This window comes from Elgaria multicarinata, chromosome 3, assembly GCF_023053635.1.
Source record: "Elgaria multicarinata webbii isolate HBS135686 ecotype San Diego chromosome 3, rElgMul1.1.pri, whole genome shotgun sequence".
Taxonomy (NCBI): domain Eukaryota; kingdom Metazoa; phylum Chordata; class Lepidosauria; order Squamata; family Anguidae; genus Elgaria; species Elgaria multicarinata.
Window position 1 is genome coordinate 47,843,758 of NC_086173.1, and position 19,334 is coordinate 47,863,091.

Consider the following 19,334-nt stretch of genomic DNA (forward strand, 5'->3'; position numbering starts at 1 on the left):
AGCAGATTAGGAATAGTGATGAAATCTGGGGAGAGGAAGCATCTGTCTGCGACCATGAAAGCAGGGACAAATGCATTGTAGAGAACTCAGAGACTTAAAGTCTTCTAAGGAGACTTGTGCAAAAGAAGTGCAGTTATGGTTAAGCACGTGAGTCCCAGTAGGGCAGAGGAATTGGTGGGTCATGGAAAGTCCGATCAAGGCAATAGTTAGTTTAGATTAGCATGTGGGAAGATCTGGGAGCACAGCTGGCCCTGCTCAAGGCTGCTGCGGTGGGAAGAAGGGATAGAGGTTAATGTAGGAGGGAAGCCTTGTCCAAGGGAAATGATGTCATAGTTCGATGTGGATAAAGACCTGGTTCAGGGGTAGGGAACCTCTTTCAGCCTGAGAGCTGAATTCAATTTTGGAGGAGCTCTCAGGGGCTGCAGTCCAGTGGTGGGTGGGGCAAAAGGGGTGTGGTCAAAGGCAAAGGGGTGGCTCTAAAATACCCCAAATACCAGCATTTTGTAGCTTAAAGATCTTAGTCTTTAAAGAGAGGCATTTCAACCTTTCAGAATTGCAGGCGGTGTGAGGTGCAAAAGCTGGAATCCACCCTGTGATCAGCACTCAAGAGAAAGCGAATGGGGCCCGGGGAAAGAATTGGGGGCCATCTGGGGAACCCTGGAAGGCCAGATTGGGACACCAGGAGGGCTGGATTTGGCCCATGGGCCTGAGGTTCCACACCCCTGTTCTAAGTAGTATGGGTGGCTTATAGAATCATAGAATAGTAGAGTTGGAAGGGACCTATAAGGCCATCGAGTCCAACCCCTTGCTCAGGGCAGGAATCAGAGCTAGAGGGCGAGTTCTGGCAGTTAAGTAGTGTTAGAAATCACTAAGCAGGAACGTGCTGGAAGGATGAAGCATTGTGAAGTTCTTAGTATCATTTTGTCCATCTGCCTGCAGATTCAGGGCTCAGAGCTGGGCTTAATTAGGTATCCACTGAAGGTAATGTACGTATCATATTCATCGCTGAAAATGGCATTTTCGCGCTCACCCTTGAAGAGCCGAATCCAGATTTCATCTTGGTCCTGCAGCTCCAGCATGAGGCTCTGGCTCTGCATGATGCTTCGGTCACTAGCTTGCGCATACAAGATGGCCGCTTCAACCCCGTTGTGCATGATGTGAAGGTAGGTCTCCTTCTGGTTCCAAGTATGAACGTTGAGACTGAAGAAATATATGCCAGGCACATAGCAATAGAACTTGCCCATGAACATGTTGAAGTGGCTGTAGAGGTTCACATACTCTGTGTCAAAGACGAGGGTCTGATAGTAGTCATTGCTGTGCAGGGGTTTCCTCCGGCCCACCGAAAAGGCAGCGTAGTTGGTCTTGGACCGCTCCCCTGGAGAGCCCATGTTTCCCTTTTGCCCCTTGAGGCCTACTTGGCCTTTGCTCCCTGCAGAACCGCCCTTGCCCAACTTGCCTTGAGGGCCACGCTCACCACGGTCCCCTTTCTCACCTGAGAAGTAAAGAGGACATAACTGAGCACCACTTCTACTTAGGCAACCTTGGCCTCTGCGCCAGTGTGCATGATCAGCAGGCAATTAACAAGCCACAGTGGCTCATTTCCCCCCTCCCCCATGAACCGGGGTGGATTTGCATAATTCTCCTTGGCATGTTGTGTTGTGTGAACCTAGCCATCCATCCAGAACCCTACAACAGGCAATAAGCTCTAGGTGGCTTGTTACCCACAGCAACAAGCCATTTTGGCTGGGTTCATGCAACATGACAAGCCACACTGCCAAGGGGAATTATGCAAATTCCCCCCTTCCCAGCATGTAACAAGTATGAGCAACGTAGTTAACAAGCCACCGTGGGGGAGAAAGCAAACCAGATTGACCCTTTAGCAAAGTTATCCTCAAGTTTTGAAGTGTGCAACTGATCTTTGGGGTCCCCCCTTTCCATTGTGCATTTCCCCAAATCTCCAGCAAGTAGTTTTAAAGGTGATCTAGGGTCCACCCCATTTTTGCAGCTCCTATTCACAGTAACAGGGGAGCTTCAAAAATGGGGTAGACCCTAGATCACCCTTAAAACCACTTGCAGGAGACTTGTGGAGGTGTGCATTGCAAGTGGGGGACCCCCAAGGGTCAGTTCCACACTTCAAAACTTGAGGATAACTTTGCCAAGGGGCCAATCTAGCACTCCCCACCCCCACCCCAGGTCCTGTCAATTGTCAACAGCTGTCTAGCTGGCCTATATGCAGTCCCATCTTGTCAATTACTTCGTATGTTTCCTAGTACACTTTGTTCCCTTTGACAACTGAAACATACAAGGCAATAGACAAGACAAGACTCTATATAGTTTAACAAATGTAAATGCCCGCTTTTGCAACTGCAAAAAAATGGAGGAATAATCATAATAAAATAATAAAGACATTTTCAGGGGCCAAAAATATATATATTTATAATACAGCCATATTTGGGCAAATTTAGGGGGACGGATTTTTTTTTTTAATGGTTTGGCAAATGAGTAACTGCCCCTCCAAAGTGCCCTTTGGGCATCGTAGCAGGAGCAATCACTGGCAAGGGGGGCTTGAGGAGGCATGGGTGGACACAAACTCCAACCGCAGCAGGTTGCTTTCCAGTTCTTGCAAAGTGGCTCAGTTGCCACTTCACACAACCCAGGATGGGTAGAACAACTCCTAGAACAAATCATGGGTTGTCTGGATGGCTTGTTGTCCACCAACAAGCCACCCTGTGGGAAGCAGCCCAGTTTCGGATAACATGACGACTCACCATGGCTTGTTACCCATGATGGGTTGTTGTGTTGTGTGAATCCAGTTTCTGTGTTCAATTCAAAGGAGACAACTGATGGGGTAGTAGTCTAGAACAATAGCCTATTTAACTAGAAAAAAAGAAAAAAATAGCAGCTTGTACATTTAACAGATTAATAAATAAAATAATTGTACCCATCAGCTCTTGGGAGAGATGCCTCAAAGGAAAATGATCCAATCAGTTTGGTACCATTGCTTACTGGGTGACCATTTCATAGAGGTATCCTCTGAATACACAATTTCCCCATCTTCTACTTTCTTCCAGACAAACCAGGCCATGTCCTAATGCAACCTCTGGAGTCCTGGGTTTGACTCAAGACTAATTTGGCGGTTTTCCTTGGCCTGAGTAAAGAAGGAGCTTCAATAAAATTATCATAACAACTTCTTCAAGCCAGGAATTTTATTTAGCTCATATAATTTCTCCCAAACCGGCCCCTCTGGAATTTAAAGAACCCAAAGGTTCGTCCAAAGGCAGCCACCCCGCCCCATGACCAAAGCATGGGGACTGGAAGCTCACCCCTGCTTTCCCAGTCACACCACGTGACTGCTCCTAATTGGAGAACTGCAAACGGTTTTGCTCAGGTTGGAGGGCATTTCAGAGAATAGCCCTGCATGGAACGCAGGGTTGCCAAGGCACAACCTGGAGATCTGCCACGATCCTTTAAATTATCTGATGCATCTGGAAACGAGGCAGCTGCAACTTCTCTTGCCCATTCCTCCTCTGGCTCTGTCGCCTGACCCCCTCCCCCATTTGCTGTAACCAGCAGGATTTATGTAATGTAAGAAGAGAGGACTCCAGGTGCGCCACACAACAGGCGGGGGCGGACAATGGGGCCTGGGGAGGAACTGGTAGAAGAAGCCACGGCTCCATTATCTCCTGACGCAGGGGATTTACAGAATGTAGGCCTGGCATCAGCACACAAAATCCTCCAGCGGTTGCCAGGTTGCCAGAGGTCTCTTTCTTTCTGGTATTCTAATGAGCACCAGGCAGCTGAGTTCATTGCCACAATATGTGGGGACGGCCACCAGCTTAGATGTTTTTTTAAAAAGGGACAAAAACTCATGGAGGACCAGTCTCTCATTGGCTACTAGTCTTGACGGCTATTTGCTACCTCTATGATCAGAAACAGCAGGCCTTTGAATACCAGTTGTTGAGGGACAAGAGGGAGTGTGCTATTGTGCTCAGGTCCTACTTGTGAGCTTCCTGTTGGGGCATCTGAGAGGCCATCCTATGGGAAACAGGATACTGTACAAGTTGGGCCTTTGGTTTGATCCAGCAGGGTTCTCCTTATATTCAAATGTTTAGGATCCACCATTTTAATTTCCTACAATGCCTTGGAGCAATGCTATGTTAGAGATATTGAAGAAATTAAAATGGCTCTCCCAGAGCCGCCTGCCACAGATCAGAATGCTGCTGCTGCTGTTGCTGCTGCCCCCAGAGTGCCCTTTGCCAAGGGGTGACCCCTCAAACCTGGAGCCGGCCCTAACAATAGATCTTTGGACTGAGATCTGGCAGCCTTGCGTTCTATCTACCAACTTCAGGCCTTGGATCAATAAAGAACCAGGCAGGAACAGTAGTTTCCCAACAAGCCAGAAGGAGGCCCAGCTCAGGGATCCTAGGAGGATAAGATGAACCTCTCTGGCCCATTTTTCTTGTCGCTTATTGTCTCCCCTCTTTCCCTGTAGCCCAAGCTCTGAATCCACAGAGGTAGAGTTGGTACCCCTTACCTTTCAGGATGGTCATATTGATCTGAGGTAAAGGCTGGTAGGCAGGGTGTGCTGTGAAGCGCTCAGGAGGATCACAACAGCGCACACACTCAGAACCTCTCGGCCGCTTGCTGTATTTCTCGTAGTCATTCTCAGTCCTGGGAGGCAGAAACAGCACAGAGAAGCTGGGTCATAGGGGGAATAGATCTCAGTACCCCCTTTCCTTGGAAGATACCCAAAGTTTCTATTCTGTGATCTCACATTCATATTTCATTTATTTATTACATTTGTATCCCAGTGTACATAAAGCTCTCCTCTCCACTTCATCCCCACAACAACCGTGTGAGCTAGGTTAGGCTGAGAGTCAGAAAGCTCCATCTGATGAGCGTTTTATTGCACGCTCATTACTGGGCACTGCTCAAGTCCCTCACACGACGTCGTCTGCCTCCCGCGCCCCTTCTGGCCTTCCTTGCGTGACAAAAAACCCCCTCATTAAGTCTGATTTTTTTTAAAACTCAGAATTGCTGCTCTCTCCTGCTGTGTGCAGAAAAGCAGTGCCATTAGAACAGCTGGGGCAGCTCCTCTTCTCTGCTTCTGCAAGTGGGATACCGCAGTGCTCAGTCCTGGGCCCAGTGCTCTTCAACATTTATATTAATGATTTTAATGAGGAGGTGCAAGGAACGCTTATCAAATTTGCAGATGACACAAAATTGGGTGGGATAGCTAATACCCCGGAAGACAGAAACAAACTTCAAAGTGATCTTGATAGGCTGGAGTGCTGGGCTGAAAACAACAGAATTTAATAGGGATAAATGCCAAGTTCTACACCTAGGAAAAAGAAACCAAATGCACAGTTACAAGATGGGGGATACTTGGCTCAGCAATACTACAAAGAAGAAGGATCTTGGAATTGTTGTAGATCACAAGCTGAATATGAGCCAACAATGTACTGTAGCTGCAAAAAAGCTATTTTGGGCTGCATTAATAGAAGTATAGCTTCCAAATTGTGTGAGGTACTGGTTCCCCTCTATTCGGCACTGGTTAGGCCTCATCTTAAGTATTGCATCCAGTTCTGGACACCACACTTTAAGAAGGATGCAGATAAGCTGGAGGGGGTTCAGATAGGGTGACCATATAAAAAGGAGGACAGGGCTCCTATATCTTTAACAGTTGCATAGAAAAGGGAATTTCAGCAGGTGTTATTTGTATATATGGGGAACCTGGTGAAATTCCCTCTTCATCACAACAGTTAAAGGTGCAGGAGCTACACTAGAGTGACCAGGTTTAAAAGAGGGCAGGGCACCTGCAGCTTTAACTGTTGTGATGAGGAGGAAATTTCCCCAGGTCCCCCATATATACAAATGACACCTGCTGAGATTTCCTTTTCAATACAATTGTTCGAGATACAGGAGCCCTGTCCTCCTTTTCATATGGTCACCCTAGGTTCAGAGGAGGGCAACCAGGATGGTCAGGGGTCTGGAAACAAAGCCCTATGAGGAGAGACTGAAAGAAGTGGGCATGTTTAGCCTGGAGAAGAGAAGATTGAGGGGAGACATGATAGCACTCTTCAAATACTTGAAAGGTTGTCACACAGAGGAGGGCCAGGATCTCTTCTTGATCATCTCAGAGTGCAAGACACAGAATAACGGGCTCAAGTTACAGGAAGCCAGATTCCAGCTGGATGTCAGGAAAAGCTTCCTGACTGTTAGAGCAGTACGACAATGGAACCAATTGCCTAGGGGGGTTGTGGGCTCTCCCACACTAGAGGCATTCAAGTTGGAGTTGGACAGTCAGGAATGCTTTAAGGTGGATTCCTGCAGTGAGCAGGGGCTTGGACTCAATGGCATTATAGGCCCCTTCCAACTCTACTATTCTATGATTCTGTGATTCTAGGATTGCACTCTTACTTACTCATGACTTGTAGCAGCAGCTGCTACTACAAATTTGTGCCAACTTTGGACATGCAATAGTTGGCCTATTAACAGGAAGAGCTGATACTCTAGCCAGGAGACCGGGCAAAATTCTCACTGCTGCTTGAATTGGTTGACACAGTCCCCTAGTTCCTGTGACCGTCACTGCTTCTGTGAGGGGGAGGAGGCGGTGTGCTGCTCTGGCAAGATGGTTCTGGGCAGTTTCCCCCTCGTGTTCTAGCTGAGGGCCCCATAATGCTGAAGGAGGCTTCTCTTTGAAACCCTAAACTGGCAGATGATTTGCAGTCTCAGCAGGGGAGTGGGAGGTTTCAATTTACAAAACAGTGCATAGGTTGTGAATTTCACCAGTTTTTCAAATCTGGTGGTGTGCCTGCAGCCGTGCGATGTGAAACAGACTCATTGAAACCACAAACCACTGGATGTGAAACTGCATCTACGTAATCTTCATTTGTTTAATAACAAGTGAGAAGGATCTCCTGCAAACAGGAATGGTTCGCAGGAGATCTGAGAAGGGTGAGCCTGAATCCATTGGAGGTGTGCATTTCCACTACTTTCAGCCGGAGGAGGAAGGGGCAAAACCAAAAACCTACAGGCAGAGTTCCCAAGCTCTTTACAAAACCAAACCCCTTTGTTCCCAACATTCCTGCACTTTTCCCAGCCACAACAACCAGGCCAAACAAAGACGGGATGACGCCTTGGAGCTGTAGCTATTTGCAAGGGTGGAGAGAGATCTAGGGGATGTCTATACGATGCCACCTTGGAAGCTGATTAGCTCAAAAGCCCACAGCATTGCTGCTGCAAGGCAAAATCAAGAAAGCTAGATGGGGCAGGAGGGAGCGCAGGCTGTCTGGCCAGGAAAAACCACAGTGCCAGCGGCCATTCCCTTAATCAAGCCCACCCCTGCCCTGCGTTCCTGCACTTACAGAGCTATGCCCATCGGATAACCCGAACTGAAGCTGGTGTGTGTGTGTCCATGTGCTCTGACCATGGTAAACCAGCACTTTGAAAACACACCGTTTTGGGAGGGGGAGCCCAAAGTGGCTGCAAGTTGGCAGCTGCATCATATAAACAACGCAGCGCCACTGCACAGCCGCTACAGGGTTAATAGAGTGTATGGACACACACACCCTAGAAAAGCATGGCCCTTTGAAAGTACAAAGATACACAGTGGAAGGCTCACTCCAGTTAAGGGAATTTTAGTGTTGTGCCTATGATGCCACGCCATTAAGGCCCCTTTTGCAGTCATTTACACCTCCTCCGGAGCCATTATCATCACCCAGCAGCCTCTGGCTTCCTTTAAAATGGGACAGAGTGATAGAGTTAATTGTGCATCAACTGCACGCTGAAGATGCACATTAATGAAGTTAATTGGGCATTGAACTACACCACAAAGTTATTTCTTCAGTTGTCAGCAGTTCTTGCTCAAAGAGTAACAATTCAGAGCAGCTGCCCAGGTGTAAACTGCATCTCTCATCAGAGGACTCCGTGAGAGAGCGTAGTCAAGTGGCTCAGCTCAGGACCAAATTCCCACAGCACAAGAGCAAAGGCGTTGCGTTTGGGAGGGGGGGCACGCTATGGCTAGTTGGTTTCCCTGGCATGGCCCACCTGGAAGTGTGATGCTGGGGTGGTGGGGGTGGTGTCACTCCAGCCGTCTCTTCCACATCCCCATCATTGCAATAAGCCTGGAACAGCAGACAGAGGAGCAAAAGGGCACTTGGTGCCAGTGGTGCCTTCATTGCTGCGGGCGTCTGTCGGAGAAGAGAGAGTCAGGCATGTAGACGTTGGGTTTGGCATCAGTGGCTGGAGAATATCCCGCTTGCTCAACAGTCTGCTCTGGATCCCCCCTCCCCGCCCTCCCACTAAACACTACACCAGAATACAGGTGGGCCTTTCAGGACTACCCGAAGTTGAATGTCTGAGAGCCCCTTCACACGTTGCACCGCCAGCCTCTTCCAACCTGTTGCCTTCCAGGTGTGTCGGACTGCAACTTCCAGCATCCCCATCCAACACATCTGGAAGACACCAGGTTGGGGAAGTCTGCCTTACACAGCAGCTTGAGCCCAATAGTATCTCACTAGCATTTTCCAGCAATTGGACACTTAAGTATGAAGTGAAGGTGGATATCTCCAAACACAAAGTTGCTGATCCCCCTGGCACCTGTCCATGGTGTGTCCTCAAACATTTAGGAAAATGTTATTCCTCCCTCCCCCATTCACATATTATGGGTTGAGTTCAATGTTAATCCTACTTAGGGTACACCCATCGAAATGAAAGGGACTTAAATTGGACCAATATTTGATGCAACCCTAAATGTTTAATACTACAAAAATCTTGGGTGATGCATGGAGGGTGAAGCAGCCGAGGGAACTCAACAGGTGTTTGCTGATAACTACTGGTCACTGGCACCTCCTAGCTGCCACGTGGCATTTTTGTTATAATCAACAAGGGCTGAATTACCCTTTTGAGTGCAGACATGGTTCTGGCAACTGTGGTCATCCTTTCTCCACCACAAAATGGCAGGGCTGGGGAAGCAATATGCAGGAGGCCTTCAGAGGCATGTTTGGTGGAGGTGTGATGGAGGGCCTTCTTGGTGGCTGCCCCTAGGCTATGGAATTCCCTGCCAAGGAAGGCTAGATTGGCTCCCTGGCTGCTGTCCTTCTGCTGGCAGGCAAAGACATTTTCATTCAAGTAGGCATTCAGCTTGTAAAATGGTCCGCTGGTTTGGATGCTGTTTTGATTCTGTAATTTTTGTTGTGTTTTTTATATGTATTTTTGCTTATTGTTTTTAATTATGGGTTTTTCAAAAAATGTTTTATGACTTTAGCCACTTGAGTGCCCTTTTCTTGGTGGAAGGGTAAAATATTAATTGTATGTATGTATGTATGTATGTATGTATAAATGAATGAATGAATAGTTTAATCCCTTCCCCACCTGTACCACTGTCTAAGTGCTTTCCCCTATGCCAAGGATTCCCAGTGCCAAGTGTGTGTTTACGAGGTCAAGAGGGAAGAAGAAGCTGGGACATGCTGTAGGTTGAAAATGGCAGGTGCAGAAAGGATTGTGCATCCCGTTGTCCATCTCATCCCCCCTGCAAATCACCTTCCCCCCCCCCCCCAGCACCACTTTGCAGGGGAGAAATGGCCGCTCTGATTGCAAAAACCATGTTTTCTACAAGTGTTGTCTGGCCTTTAGGTTAATCAAACTCAAAACAAGCAAGATGAGTCCAAGAAGAGACCCAACTCCCTCTTTCTCCCACACACTGTCCTCTTCTCAATGACGAGGGCAGAAGTAGGTGGGTGAGATTGGGATTTATTTGTTTTTTTGAAGAGAACCCCCACCCCATTCCCTGTAACAATGCGATGACACTGTGATTCACTCCCTCTGAAGTGCCTTTCAGCTGCCTGCGGCAGCAATCCAATAACTCCATCCTAAGGCGCATGTGTGCAATGCTATATGCTAAGGCAAGCCACTGATTCCATGGCAGAGCACATGTGAGTGTAGAAATGCATGTAGATGTGCATATTTTGGTAGCTTGCTCTTCACTTTTATAATAAGCCAAGGCAGCGTAGTACCAAGCAAAACTGGGCAAACCTCCTAAGATTTGTGGTCAAAGGGCCTCTGGGAATATTCTCAGGGAATGAACCACACACCTGGGTCAAAATCCAGACCCAGAAGATTCTTGTGGAAGCAATAGCCTGTCTTGTACATATGGACCAAAGGGCATAGCTGTGGTCCATGTGGAAGCAGGAGTCATACTTTCACAGGCAGTAAAGAGAGGTACACCCAATTTGAAGTGAGCTACAATCATAGTGTACATAGAAGTCCCGTGCTGTGCAAAGAACATATATGCAGTTCACTCTATGATTCATTCATGAGTACATATACATTAGAGATAAGTGCAGCTTTAAAACTTATTTGTCCTCCAAGGATTTCTGGGAATTGTAGCTTTCTGAGGATGCTGAAACCCTAGTCCCTGAACAGAACTACGTATAATTCTCAGGCTTCTTACAGAGAAACCACTTAACTATTAGTACAGACCAAGGGCAAGCATATTTGGCCATTTGAAAAAATTGTCCTCAGCACTTCCACAAAATGGCTGTAATGGGAGTTGTGGCGAAGGACAAGTAACCTGAGTACAAGGCGGAGGTGGGGGTCTGAGCTGAGACCATCCTTCTCCAACCTGGCACTCTCCAAGTGTGTTGGACTTCAACTCCCATCCACCCCAGCCAGTAGTCTGACAGACATCCTGGTTGAGGATGACTGGACTTGTAGTCCAACACATCTGGAGGGAGAGCAGGTACAGACTCTTGTGCAATGCATTCCCCACACTTACACTCACCCACTATGCAGTGCAGATACATTTATACATCCTCCTTGTGTATCACACATACACCTTCCCCCTACATGCATTTGTTGTATTGTACTTACTCACAGATGTACTTGCTCACTGTGCGTAATTTACGCACTTCAGAGTCTATAGGCAGAGTTAACTTACACAGCTTTCCACCTTTGTGTCTATTCTCACAGATTGGTACATGTGCAGAGTGCAGAAACATACAGGCAGAATTTGTTCATGGAATTCGAATGGCCAGTAAATAATGGGAAGCAAAAACTAGGAAACTTGGTGTTCAGCAAGAGAGAGAGAGAGAGATACATCCAATCTGAAGGCATGTCTAGCCATAAAACTGCTTTCCGATATACTGATGGAAATCTCATCGGCACAGAGATGTATACACACTCGCAGAGGAAAACACCTGATGTTAATTAAGGAAAGCTGACATTTGCTAACAAATTGTTTTATTTATCTATTTAGTACATTTATTGTCTTCTCTTTCTTCCATGTGGAACTCAAAGGGGTCCCCAAGTGGTCTCCCATCCAGGCACTGACTAGACCAAGCCCTGCTTAGCTTCTGCAATGGGACTGCATCGTATGCCCTGAGACCACACAACAGTATATTATCATGCACAATAGAAAAATACATGTCATACGCAAACCAAGGTGCACCTATATAGACTGAGAATCCCACACAAAGTCAAGGAAGCCTGCTCCACAGTTCTTGAATTCCCTTCCTGTGGTGACTCACTAAAGTCTGATCATAAGCATTTTGAGCAGAAGCGCTGTATGGCAGGCTTCATATGGCTATAGTAAAGCTGGAATGGAATATTTCTAATTTGAACACATTTCATGGTTAGTGGGGGATTAATCTATGTTAATTGTTTTTAAAGCAACCGATACATCATCACCAGTTTTAGAGAGAGTGTGAACAGTCTACCAGAAACTATACAATAGTATAACAGCAAGATCAACTGAACAAAAAAGTGAACCAGACTTATGCCCACAAAGAGGACAAGCGTCTATATACAGAGAGACAGTGTCAGACAGACAGAGATATATCATTGGACAAACACAGGCTTGTCAACAAACAGGAGCAGAGACGCCAATGGAGTTGTGTGCTCCGAGACTAAATTTGTTTTTTCCGGTACGCTTTGGCCACCCTCCATCTCTCAAGGGCCTGATACAGCAGCCGGTAACGCCTGGGAATGTAAAGCCGTCATATCCTGGAAAAATTCCCCTCAGCATTAAGAAACCCAAACGCCCAGGAGTCCTTTCCACTCAGGCAAACATAAAGAGGACATTTGGGGTGAGGAGGACCAGAGTCGCAGGGCCCCTGCGCTCACCTCATGGCTACCAACCCGTAACCCTCTTGGATGTGACTGGGAAACACAGAGGAACTGCTCCTGGATTGGCCCATCTGCTGGACCATAGCTGTTCACAAGCAAGTGCTACCGTTGCTCAACAGCGGCTAGTGGCAAGTCTGCCAGCAGGCCCAGGACCCAGTGAGAGAGTCATTAGTCTCCTTCCCCATGCCAGAGCGATGGTGCATCGCTCACACTGCCCAGTACAGGTTGCCCCCAGGGGACACTTCTTCAAGAACAAGAGTTTCTGTAAGAACAGAGGATGAGGCTGGCTGGCCTGTGGCAAAAAATGAGTCCTGCCAAATTCTGGATCAGCTTTCTATCTAGGGGTGTGCAGGATGTTGCATATAGACAGGGCTGGATAGTAGAGTGGTGAGAGGCAAAAGCAGTCTCACTGTCATGGGAGACTACAAAGGGCAGATCCAACCCCCACCCCTCCAAATATCTCAGGTACCATCCGCCTGAGCAACCCAGAGCATTCTGAAAGAAGGGCCCTTGTACAAGATCCCTAGGTTGCTATTCCCCAGCCAAATCTGCACAGGTAGATCCCAGTTTCTTTTGCACACACACCGCCCTAAGCACCTGGCCCTGGAGCTCTGCCCAGCAGGCTGGCACTTACCTCGGAGGCAGGACTCCAGGCTGCCAGGGGCACTGCTTGACCACCTTGCCTCTTGGGTCTTTTAGAGCATCCCCCTCTGAGGAGACGCTTCCACCCCCTCCTGCTAGTGGACTACAGAGGAGGAGGAGGGAAGCCTGGCTGTCCTGCTGCTTCTAGACTTCAGATCTCAGGCTCTCAGCAGAAAGTCGCTTTCTGAAAAACTGAGAGGGAGAGAGAGCAAGAGGGAAAGAAAGGGGCAGACACGGCACGCCGGCCCTCCTCCCTCAGATGGGAACACAGCTGCCGTTAACCATATGTGTGCCCATCACCCACAGCTGGGACAGGGAAGGCAAGTTTCCTCTGCCAAAAAGTATCTCCAGATGTTGAGGTCCAAAGCCAAGGAAGGAAGGAGGGAGGGAAGGAAGAGAAATGTACAGCCACTGCACATAGCCATGGAGATCAGATTGGCAGAAGGCAGGCCATTCTGAAGCCTAGCTCAGCCTGGCCCAGGATTTCACAGCCGGCTCATCCCTGGCTCCATTTGTTGGAGGTTGTTGCTCCCTTTGTATTGTTGTGTGCATCCTACTTCCCCAAGTGGCAAGGAGTTCCAGGAGCACTGCTGCTCAGACTGGCTTTCTTTGGAGGAGGGAGAGAGCACTGGAGGCTTAGAGCATTCCTCCCCCCCCCCCAGTATATAGTTTACTTGCAATTATACAGGTAGAGCAGGAATAAGTGGTGCTACTCAAATTTCAGATCCCCAGAAAGAGAAGCTCTGCACATCAAAATGCTTCCAGTAGTCAGCTTACTGTGCGCTCTGTATATGTTCCAAAAAACCTGTTTCTTTGGGATAGCAAATACAGATATTAGTTAACCAAGAGTTTTGTGCACCTTACAGACTAACACATTAATTCTGGCATATGCTTTCATGGACACTGTCCATGAAATGGATGACTGGATGAAATGTTATCCTCAAAGTGGCAGATTTATATATGCATGGTGTGTGTGTGTGTAAAAAATGTGATATCAGAGGGATTTCAAATGCAGAAAGTACACAACCTCTAAGGCGGCCATTCTTGAACAAAGGAATTTCAAAGAAAGACATCAATGCAAAATTGCTGAAGTATAATTCATCCAGAAATTCAATGCCATTTCCTGAGGTTTAAATAAGGACAAAGATGGTGTGTGTTTTTATCACACTACATACAGTATGTAAATTGGCTCACCATTACAATGCTGTTATCATTCAAGAACATTTTGTGAATGGCAAATGTTCAGGTGCTCATCTTTGACCAGGTTTGCATGAGCACAGAAGGGGCAAATACCATGGTGGCTCCCCATGGCTTGTTCTATAGTTTCAGGGTCATTTGCAAACTGCCCCAGCAAGCTACCCTTGCGGGATTTAGACATCACGATAACCCATACCCAGCAAGAATAATTATGCGAATTAGACATCATGTGAACAAGCCCCATCTTGGCAGTGGTGCTTTAGCGCCACGAGGCTCCTTGCTCTCGCACTTATAGAATCATAGAATAGTAGAGTTGGAAGGGTCCTCTAAGGCCATCTAGTCCAACCCCCTGCTCAGTGCAGGAACCCACCTTAAAGCATCCCTGACAGATGGTTGTCCAGCTGCCTCTTGAATGCTTCTAGTGTGGGAGGGCCCACAACCTCCCTAGGTAACTTGCGTTCCTTCTCAGCATCTGCACAGGAAGGAATGCAAGTGCGAACGTTCCCCACTCTATACAAATAAAAAATTAAAAGGGGGGAAAGGAGAGGAATGGGGCCGTTCCTCCCTCCTCTTTTTTTAAAAAAATTATCTGTGTCTGCGCAGCTGCAGAGGCACAGGGCCCCCCCCCTTCCCTGTCCAGCCCATGGCAACCAATCAGGGAGCACCATTGGCTGTGACAAGCCTCCACTACGAAAAAAAATCGGGGTAAGTGCCTGACTTTTTTTCAGCGGAGTTTCCAGGATTTGCTCCCAGATGGCTTCGCAATGGTGGCTGAATCATGTAGATGACGTGCTGCTACTGCGAAGCCACCCCGGGGCAACTTCATTTAGACATGACCCAAGACATACAGGGAGAGAAAATATGCCACCGTGGCTTATTTTCCCTCTGTGATCATGTGAACCCACACATTCTCTGGCTATTCTCTCTCAGCCTCAGCCCCCCATCTGAAATATGTGGACAATAATACTACAGGGTTATTGTTCAAGAAGATATAGTATGTGGCACACTTTGTACCAGAGTCTAAAATGCTATAAATGCAGAGGGAGGGAGGGAGGGAAAGCAGGACCACTCCATTGGCTCTGCTGAGACATCAGTTTGCACCTCCATTCCCTGAACTGTTTCCATTCCAGCTGGTCATTATAAGACCTATCATTTAACTTTAAGAACTGGTGCTTGAGTTTGCTTTTCCTCCTCTTCCCTCCCCATCCAATTTTCCTTTTATGTCATGACTGTCTTGTTTTTATTGATTGTATATAAGCCATTCTCAGAGCCTTTTCAGCTGAAAAGCTTCCAATAAGTAAAGTACTGTGCAGTGTTCAGATGTGGTGAGAACCAAAATGAAGGGGAGAACAGAGTATAAAAACTGATGAGGGTGGAGGGCTACACAGGTACTCAATTCTTATGTGGGTACATAACTAGCAGAGAACCATGTGCAGGCATGAACCCTCAGCCTGCTGGGCTTGAGAGGCTGAAGAGACTCAAACAGCCTGCCGCTTGCAGATTAGCATAATCATACAGCCTTGCAGATTGTACTTTCCTTTATCATAAACGTGGAGGGAGGAGAATTGCGTCGGAGTTTATGTGCCCTCAGACATGCATCCTGCAAGCCCAGATTCTCCTGCCTTGGAACTGATCCCTTAATAAAGCACATCCTCAGGCATATTTCCTCTGAACCTAATTGCCCCCTTCAAAGGGTAGGAACACAGGTACACTGGCCATTGCTTTGTAGGTACACAGGCCGTTACCCTATAGTAGCTCCGACTGCTTGTCCATACATCTAGCCCAGCATTGCTACTTTGACTGGTAGCCCCTCTTCAGGGTCTCAGGTGGCCATCTGGCCTATCTCCTGCTACCTGATCCTTTCAAGTGGAGATGCTAGAGTTTGAACTAGGGACCCTCTGCATGCAGTGCACATCCTCTCCTACTGAACATACAATGCGATGGGTTTCTCCCCATGCCACAGGTCCCCACTTCTTATTAATATTCAACGCCAACTTTTGCAGATGAGAAATGTGTGCATATTCCATTCCTGCTCTGCAAGAACCAAACTGCTAAAGGCCTGAGCAAGGAGGACCTGCTAAGATCCTATCCACTGGTTCTATTCCTTAGCCAGCCCAGAACAGCTGTGCCCAAAGACTGCATTCCTAACGCTGTTGCTACCAATACAAAAGCACCTCTCTTTGCCTAATGGGAACCCAATCCCTTCACTTATGTAGGTCATGGCTGTTAGGAAAAGGCTGAAGTAACGAGCAGCAGAAAAGGCAGAGCTGCTTATGAGTCACTGGGAAGAACTAATCTATGTACCAGCATGAAATTATTCCGCTAGTAATTCCCCAAAGAAACTAATTGCATAAGTAGGTGGCTACCTTTTCAAAGTGAAATCTGCAAAGCTAAGGCTAATGCAGAGTCAGTGATCTCAACATAGAGCTATGTAGCCAACAAAAATTAGAGGCACAACAAGTCTTGTTTGAATCCTGGAAAAAGTGTAAACTGTAGGAGTTGGAACTAATGAACAAGGAAACACACTTTCCCTTTCAGTAGTCTTCGTTCTTTTTTTCTGTACAAGATCTCTTCACTGCCTCCACTTTGCTTGACATCCAGCAAGATGAAAAATTCCAGAGAACTTAAAAGCTTGCTTGTTATTTTTGTTGTTGACATTTTGATTGTTTCTATTCAAGATATGGCTTGACTGTGGATTTTGGAACAACATTTAGTCACTGGCTGTGTTCAGAAGACACCTTAAACCATGGCTTTAACCATGGTGAATAAGGCAAAAAGCCTTATTCACCATAGTTAAAGCCATGGTTTAAGGTGTCTTCTGAACACAGCCACTGTATCGTCTCAAAAGAGATGGGGAGGAGTGATATCATGACAACAGCAAATCTTCAGTCCTAAAATTGCACTGTAATCTGAACATAGCCCTGAACTCCTTTGGAACACCTTGAGCTCACAGCATTCAAGGAAAGGAGAGGCCTCCTCAGTGATTCAAGTCCAGAGTTTTGGCGCTCCCTGCAATCCTCACTCTCTTTCTCTGTTAACTTCCATGTGAAGGTGAAGTTTAAAAACAGGATAAAAATAAAACATAAGAAAATAAATAAAGGCAAGTGAAATTGTTTTGTATCACAGATAGACTTTTAAAGGGAGCCAACACAAAGCCAGTTTTGACATCAAAGCTTTTGGGCTTGCAAAGTTCGTTTGTGAACTAAAAAGTGCCCTATTTGTTTTCATTCTAATCTCTTTTTGCTCCTTAATCTTATGTAAGAAAATGTCAGAGTTATCTGATTGCAATTCAGTTTTTTCTTCTATCCCAACTCTTCAAACACCCATTACTCACACCCTAACCCTTTCTCTTCCAGCTGTCCCCTTTCCTTAAATATCCTGGCATCCCAGTGGAAGGAAAGCCCCCTTTTAGGACTTGCATTCTGAATGGCTGGGGTGGGGGTGGTTCTGCTGATGAGTAGATTTGTTCTCTCTAGTAACTTAGAACATGAGCTCTTTGTCTGGGATAGTCCTTTTATTCTGAGCCACTGCAAATTTCACCCTCATAGGGCCAAACTACTCCAGGGTTAGGACTCTTAGGCATGTGTTCCAGTACACAGAAGTAGCGAAAACCACAGGGTACAGAAATACAGAACTTTTAAAAAACTCAGAGTAAGGAAGGAAGAAAAGGGCTGGCGTCCTCTTGCCACAGGGCAGATATTAACGGCTAGCCAGGCATTAAGTCAGAGGCCAGTGTTTTTCAGGAAAATATTGTTCTGTATGTATAGCTGCCCAAGCTGTGGTTTCTAGCAACTCACTCCAACTACTGGTAACAATACTTTGTGTCCTGTGCCCAACGAAAACAGCCCAGCATGTTTCAGGTACCAACCTGGCATCACAGGCAAACTCTGCAGAGCACATTCCCAGGGAGAGGCATCACCATCAGAGTGGGGCAGCCACCTCAGGCAACTGATTTTGGGTGACAGGAAAGGGCAGCAAACTGTTAATTATTTTATTTCTGCTGCCAACGGTGGGGAGAGGTGCGTGTAGGATGTTCTGCCTCATGTGTCAAAATAGCCTGGTTGGCTTTGGGCACTATGCGCCTTGTCTTGAGGGGAGGAGACACCATTTCCTGCTCCTCCTCAGGCAGCAAAATGCTTTGGGCCAGATATGTTCCCTGGAAAGTCTTTATCTAAAAGCCATAAACCAGAGACTGAATATATCTCTAAAACAGATTTTAAAATCTTCTCCAAAATGTAGTTGCTACAGCGAGTTGAACTCAAGAGGCCAGTTCACATGTAACAACAGCCCATGGATTAAAGATGAGTGGGAGAAACTAGGCATGCTGGCTTCAACGTGCCTGCCACTTTCACTTTTACACAGCAACCCCTGAGCAACTGCTTCATAGATTGCTGAGCATATCATCTGAACCCAGACCATTGGGTTCTTCGGGGGCTAAACAACGCAAGAGCCGTAACAGCTGTATTGTCAATGGTCTACACAAAGAAGGATTCTTAGCTATTTCAAAATTATTTTTGAAACAAACAAATCGGAGCAGCAAGTTCTGAGGGTTTTCTTTTTTCCGTGGCTGTGGCTGCGAGGTAGCGGAGTGTGATTTTACATGTGGGAGGGAACTGAGCGTGCCTAGATCCTGCGTAATTCTTTCAGCTATGAAATTCAACATAATTTAAATTAAGGGGTAGAGGAAAAGTCACATTGGCAGGAATTAAACTCTCATCATAGCAGAATTCGCTCAGAGACTCCTCTGAATGAGTGGGGAAGACAAATGGAGGAAAACGAAGGGTGGCTGAGTCATGGCTGCTTCTAAGGAACTAAACTTTTTCATTTTCTTATTTAAAAAAACACCAAAACTTTAGAACAAGATCGCAGTTCCTTATCAGCTGCCAATGAGTTAATTATAAACACAACAGGAGAATTACACTGCAGGCTACAAATGTACTACTCTCCTTTTTCCAAAGTAGCTCAGGACAAAACAAAAGCACAACATTTTACTTGCTGCAAGTCACCTATTTGCAGCAAAGGTAATTTTTTTTTAAAAAAAGTTCGCTCCTCTAACTCCCTCCCTTGCCGCCAGTAAGCTGCACCCGCCCGTTCTTTTCCCACCACACCAATCAGAAGGAGTGTCGAAAGACAGACTAGATCGGCAGCCAGTAGGAGTAGAAGGCTGAGGAAAGAGGAAGGTTCTATATTTTCCCGCAGCTTTAGCATGATGGTGGACCAATGCTCCCACGCCCGCTTGGTGCGCAAAGAATGGTGGGAGATGTAGTCCCTCCCGGTTTCCTGTGAACGGGAGAAGGCGTATCTTCTCCGTTCTGCCCCGGGGGATGTCGGGAATTGTAGTCGTTTCATGGGCGAGCTGCATGCTGGGA

The 19,334-nt window shown here is 46.8% G+C and overlaps 1 protein-coding gene across 1 annotated transcript; it reads right to left on the reverse strand.

The window, feature by feature from the left end:
* Positions 1–894: 894 nt before the first annotated feature.
* C1QTNF1 (C1q and TNF related 1) lies at positions 895–12,905 on the reverse strand. The gene is made up of 4 exons (XM_063120123.1): positions 12,761–12,905; positions 8,050–8,192; positions 4,535–4,671; positions 895–1,492 (listed from the first exon to the last, which is right to left on the reverse strand). The coding sequence occupies exons 2-4, from the start codon at positions 8,178–8,180 to the stop codon at positions 942–944; spliced, it is 819 nt and encodes a 272-aa protein (XP_062976193.1). The 5' UTR covers positions 8,181–8,192; positions 12,761–12,905; the 3' UTR covers positions 895–941.
* Between the last annotated feature and the right edge of the window lie 6,429 nt (positions 12,906–19,334).

Coding starts and splice junctions, on each gene's coding strand:
- C1QTNF1 (XM_063120123.1), bottom strand. CDS start 8,180: ATGAAGGCACCACTGGCACCAAGTGCCCTTTTGCTCCTCTGTCTGCTG. Junction 4,672..8,049: donor CCCCAGCATCACACTTCCAG/GTGGGCCATGCC, acceptor TCTGCCTCCCAG/GACTGAGAATGACTACGAGA. Junction 1,493..4,534: donor CAATATGACCATCCTGAAAG/GTAAGGGGTACC, acceptor TTTACTTCTCAG/GTGAGAAAGGGGACCGTGGT.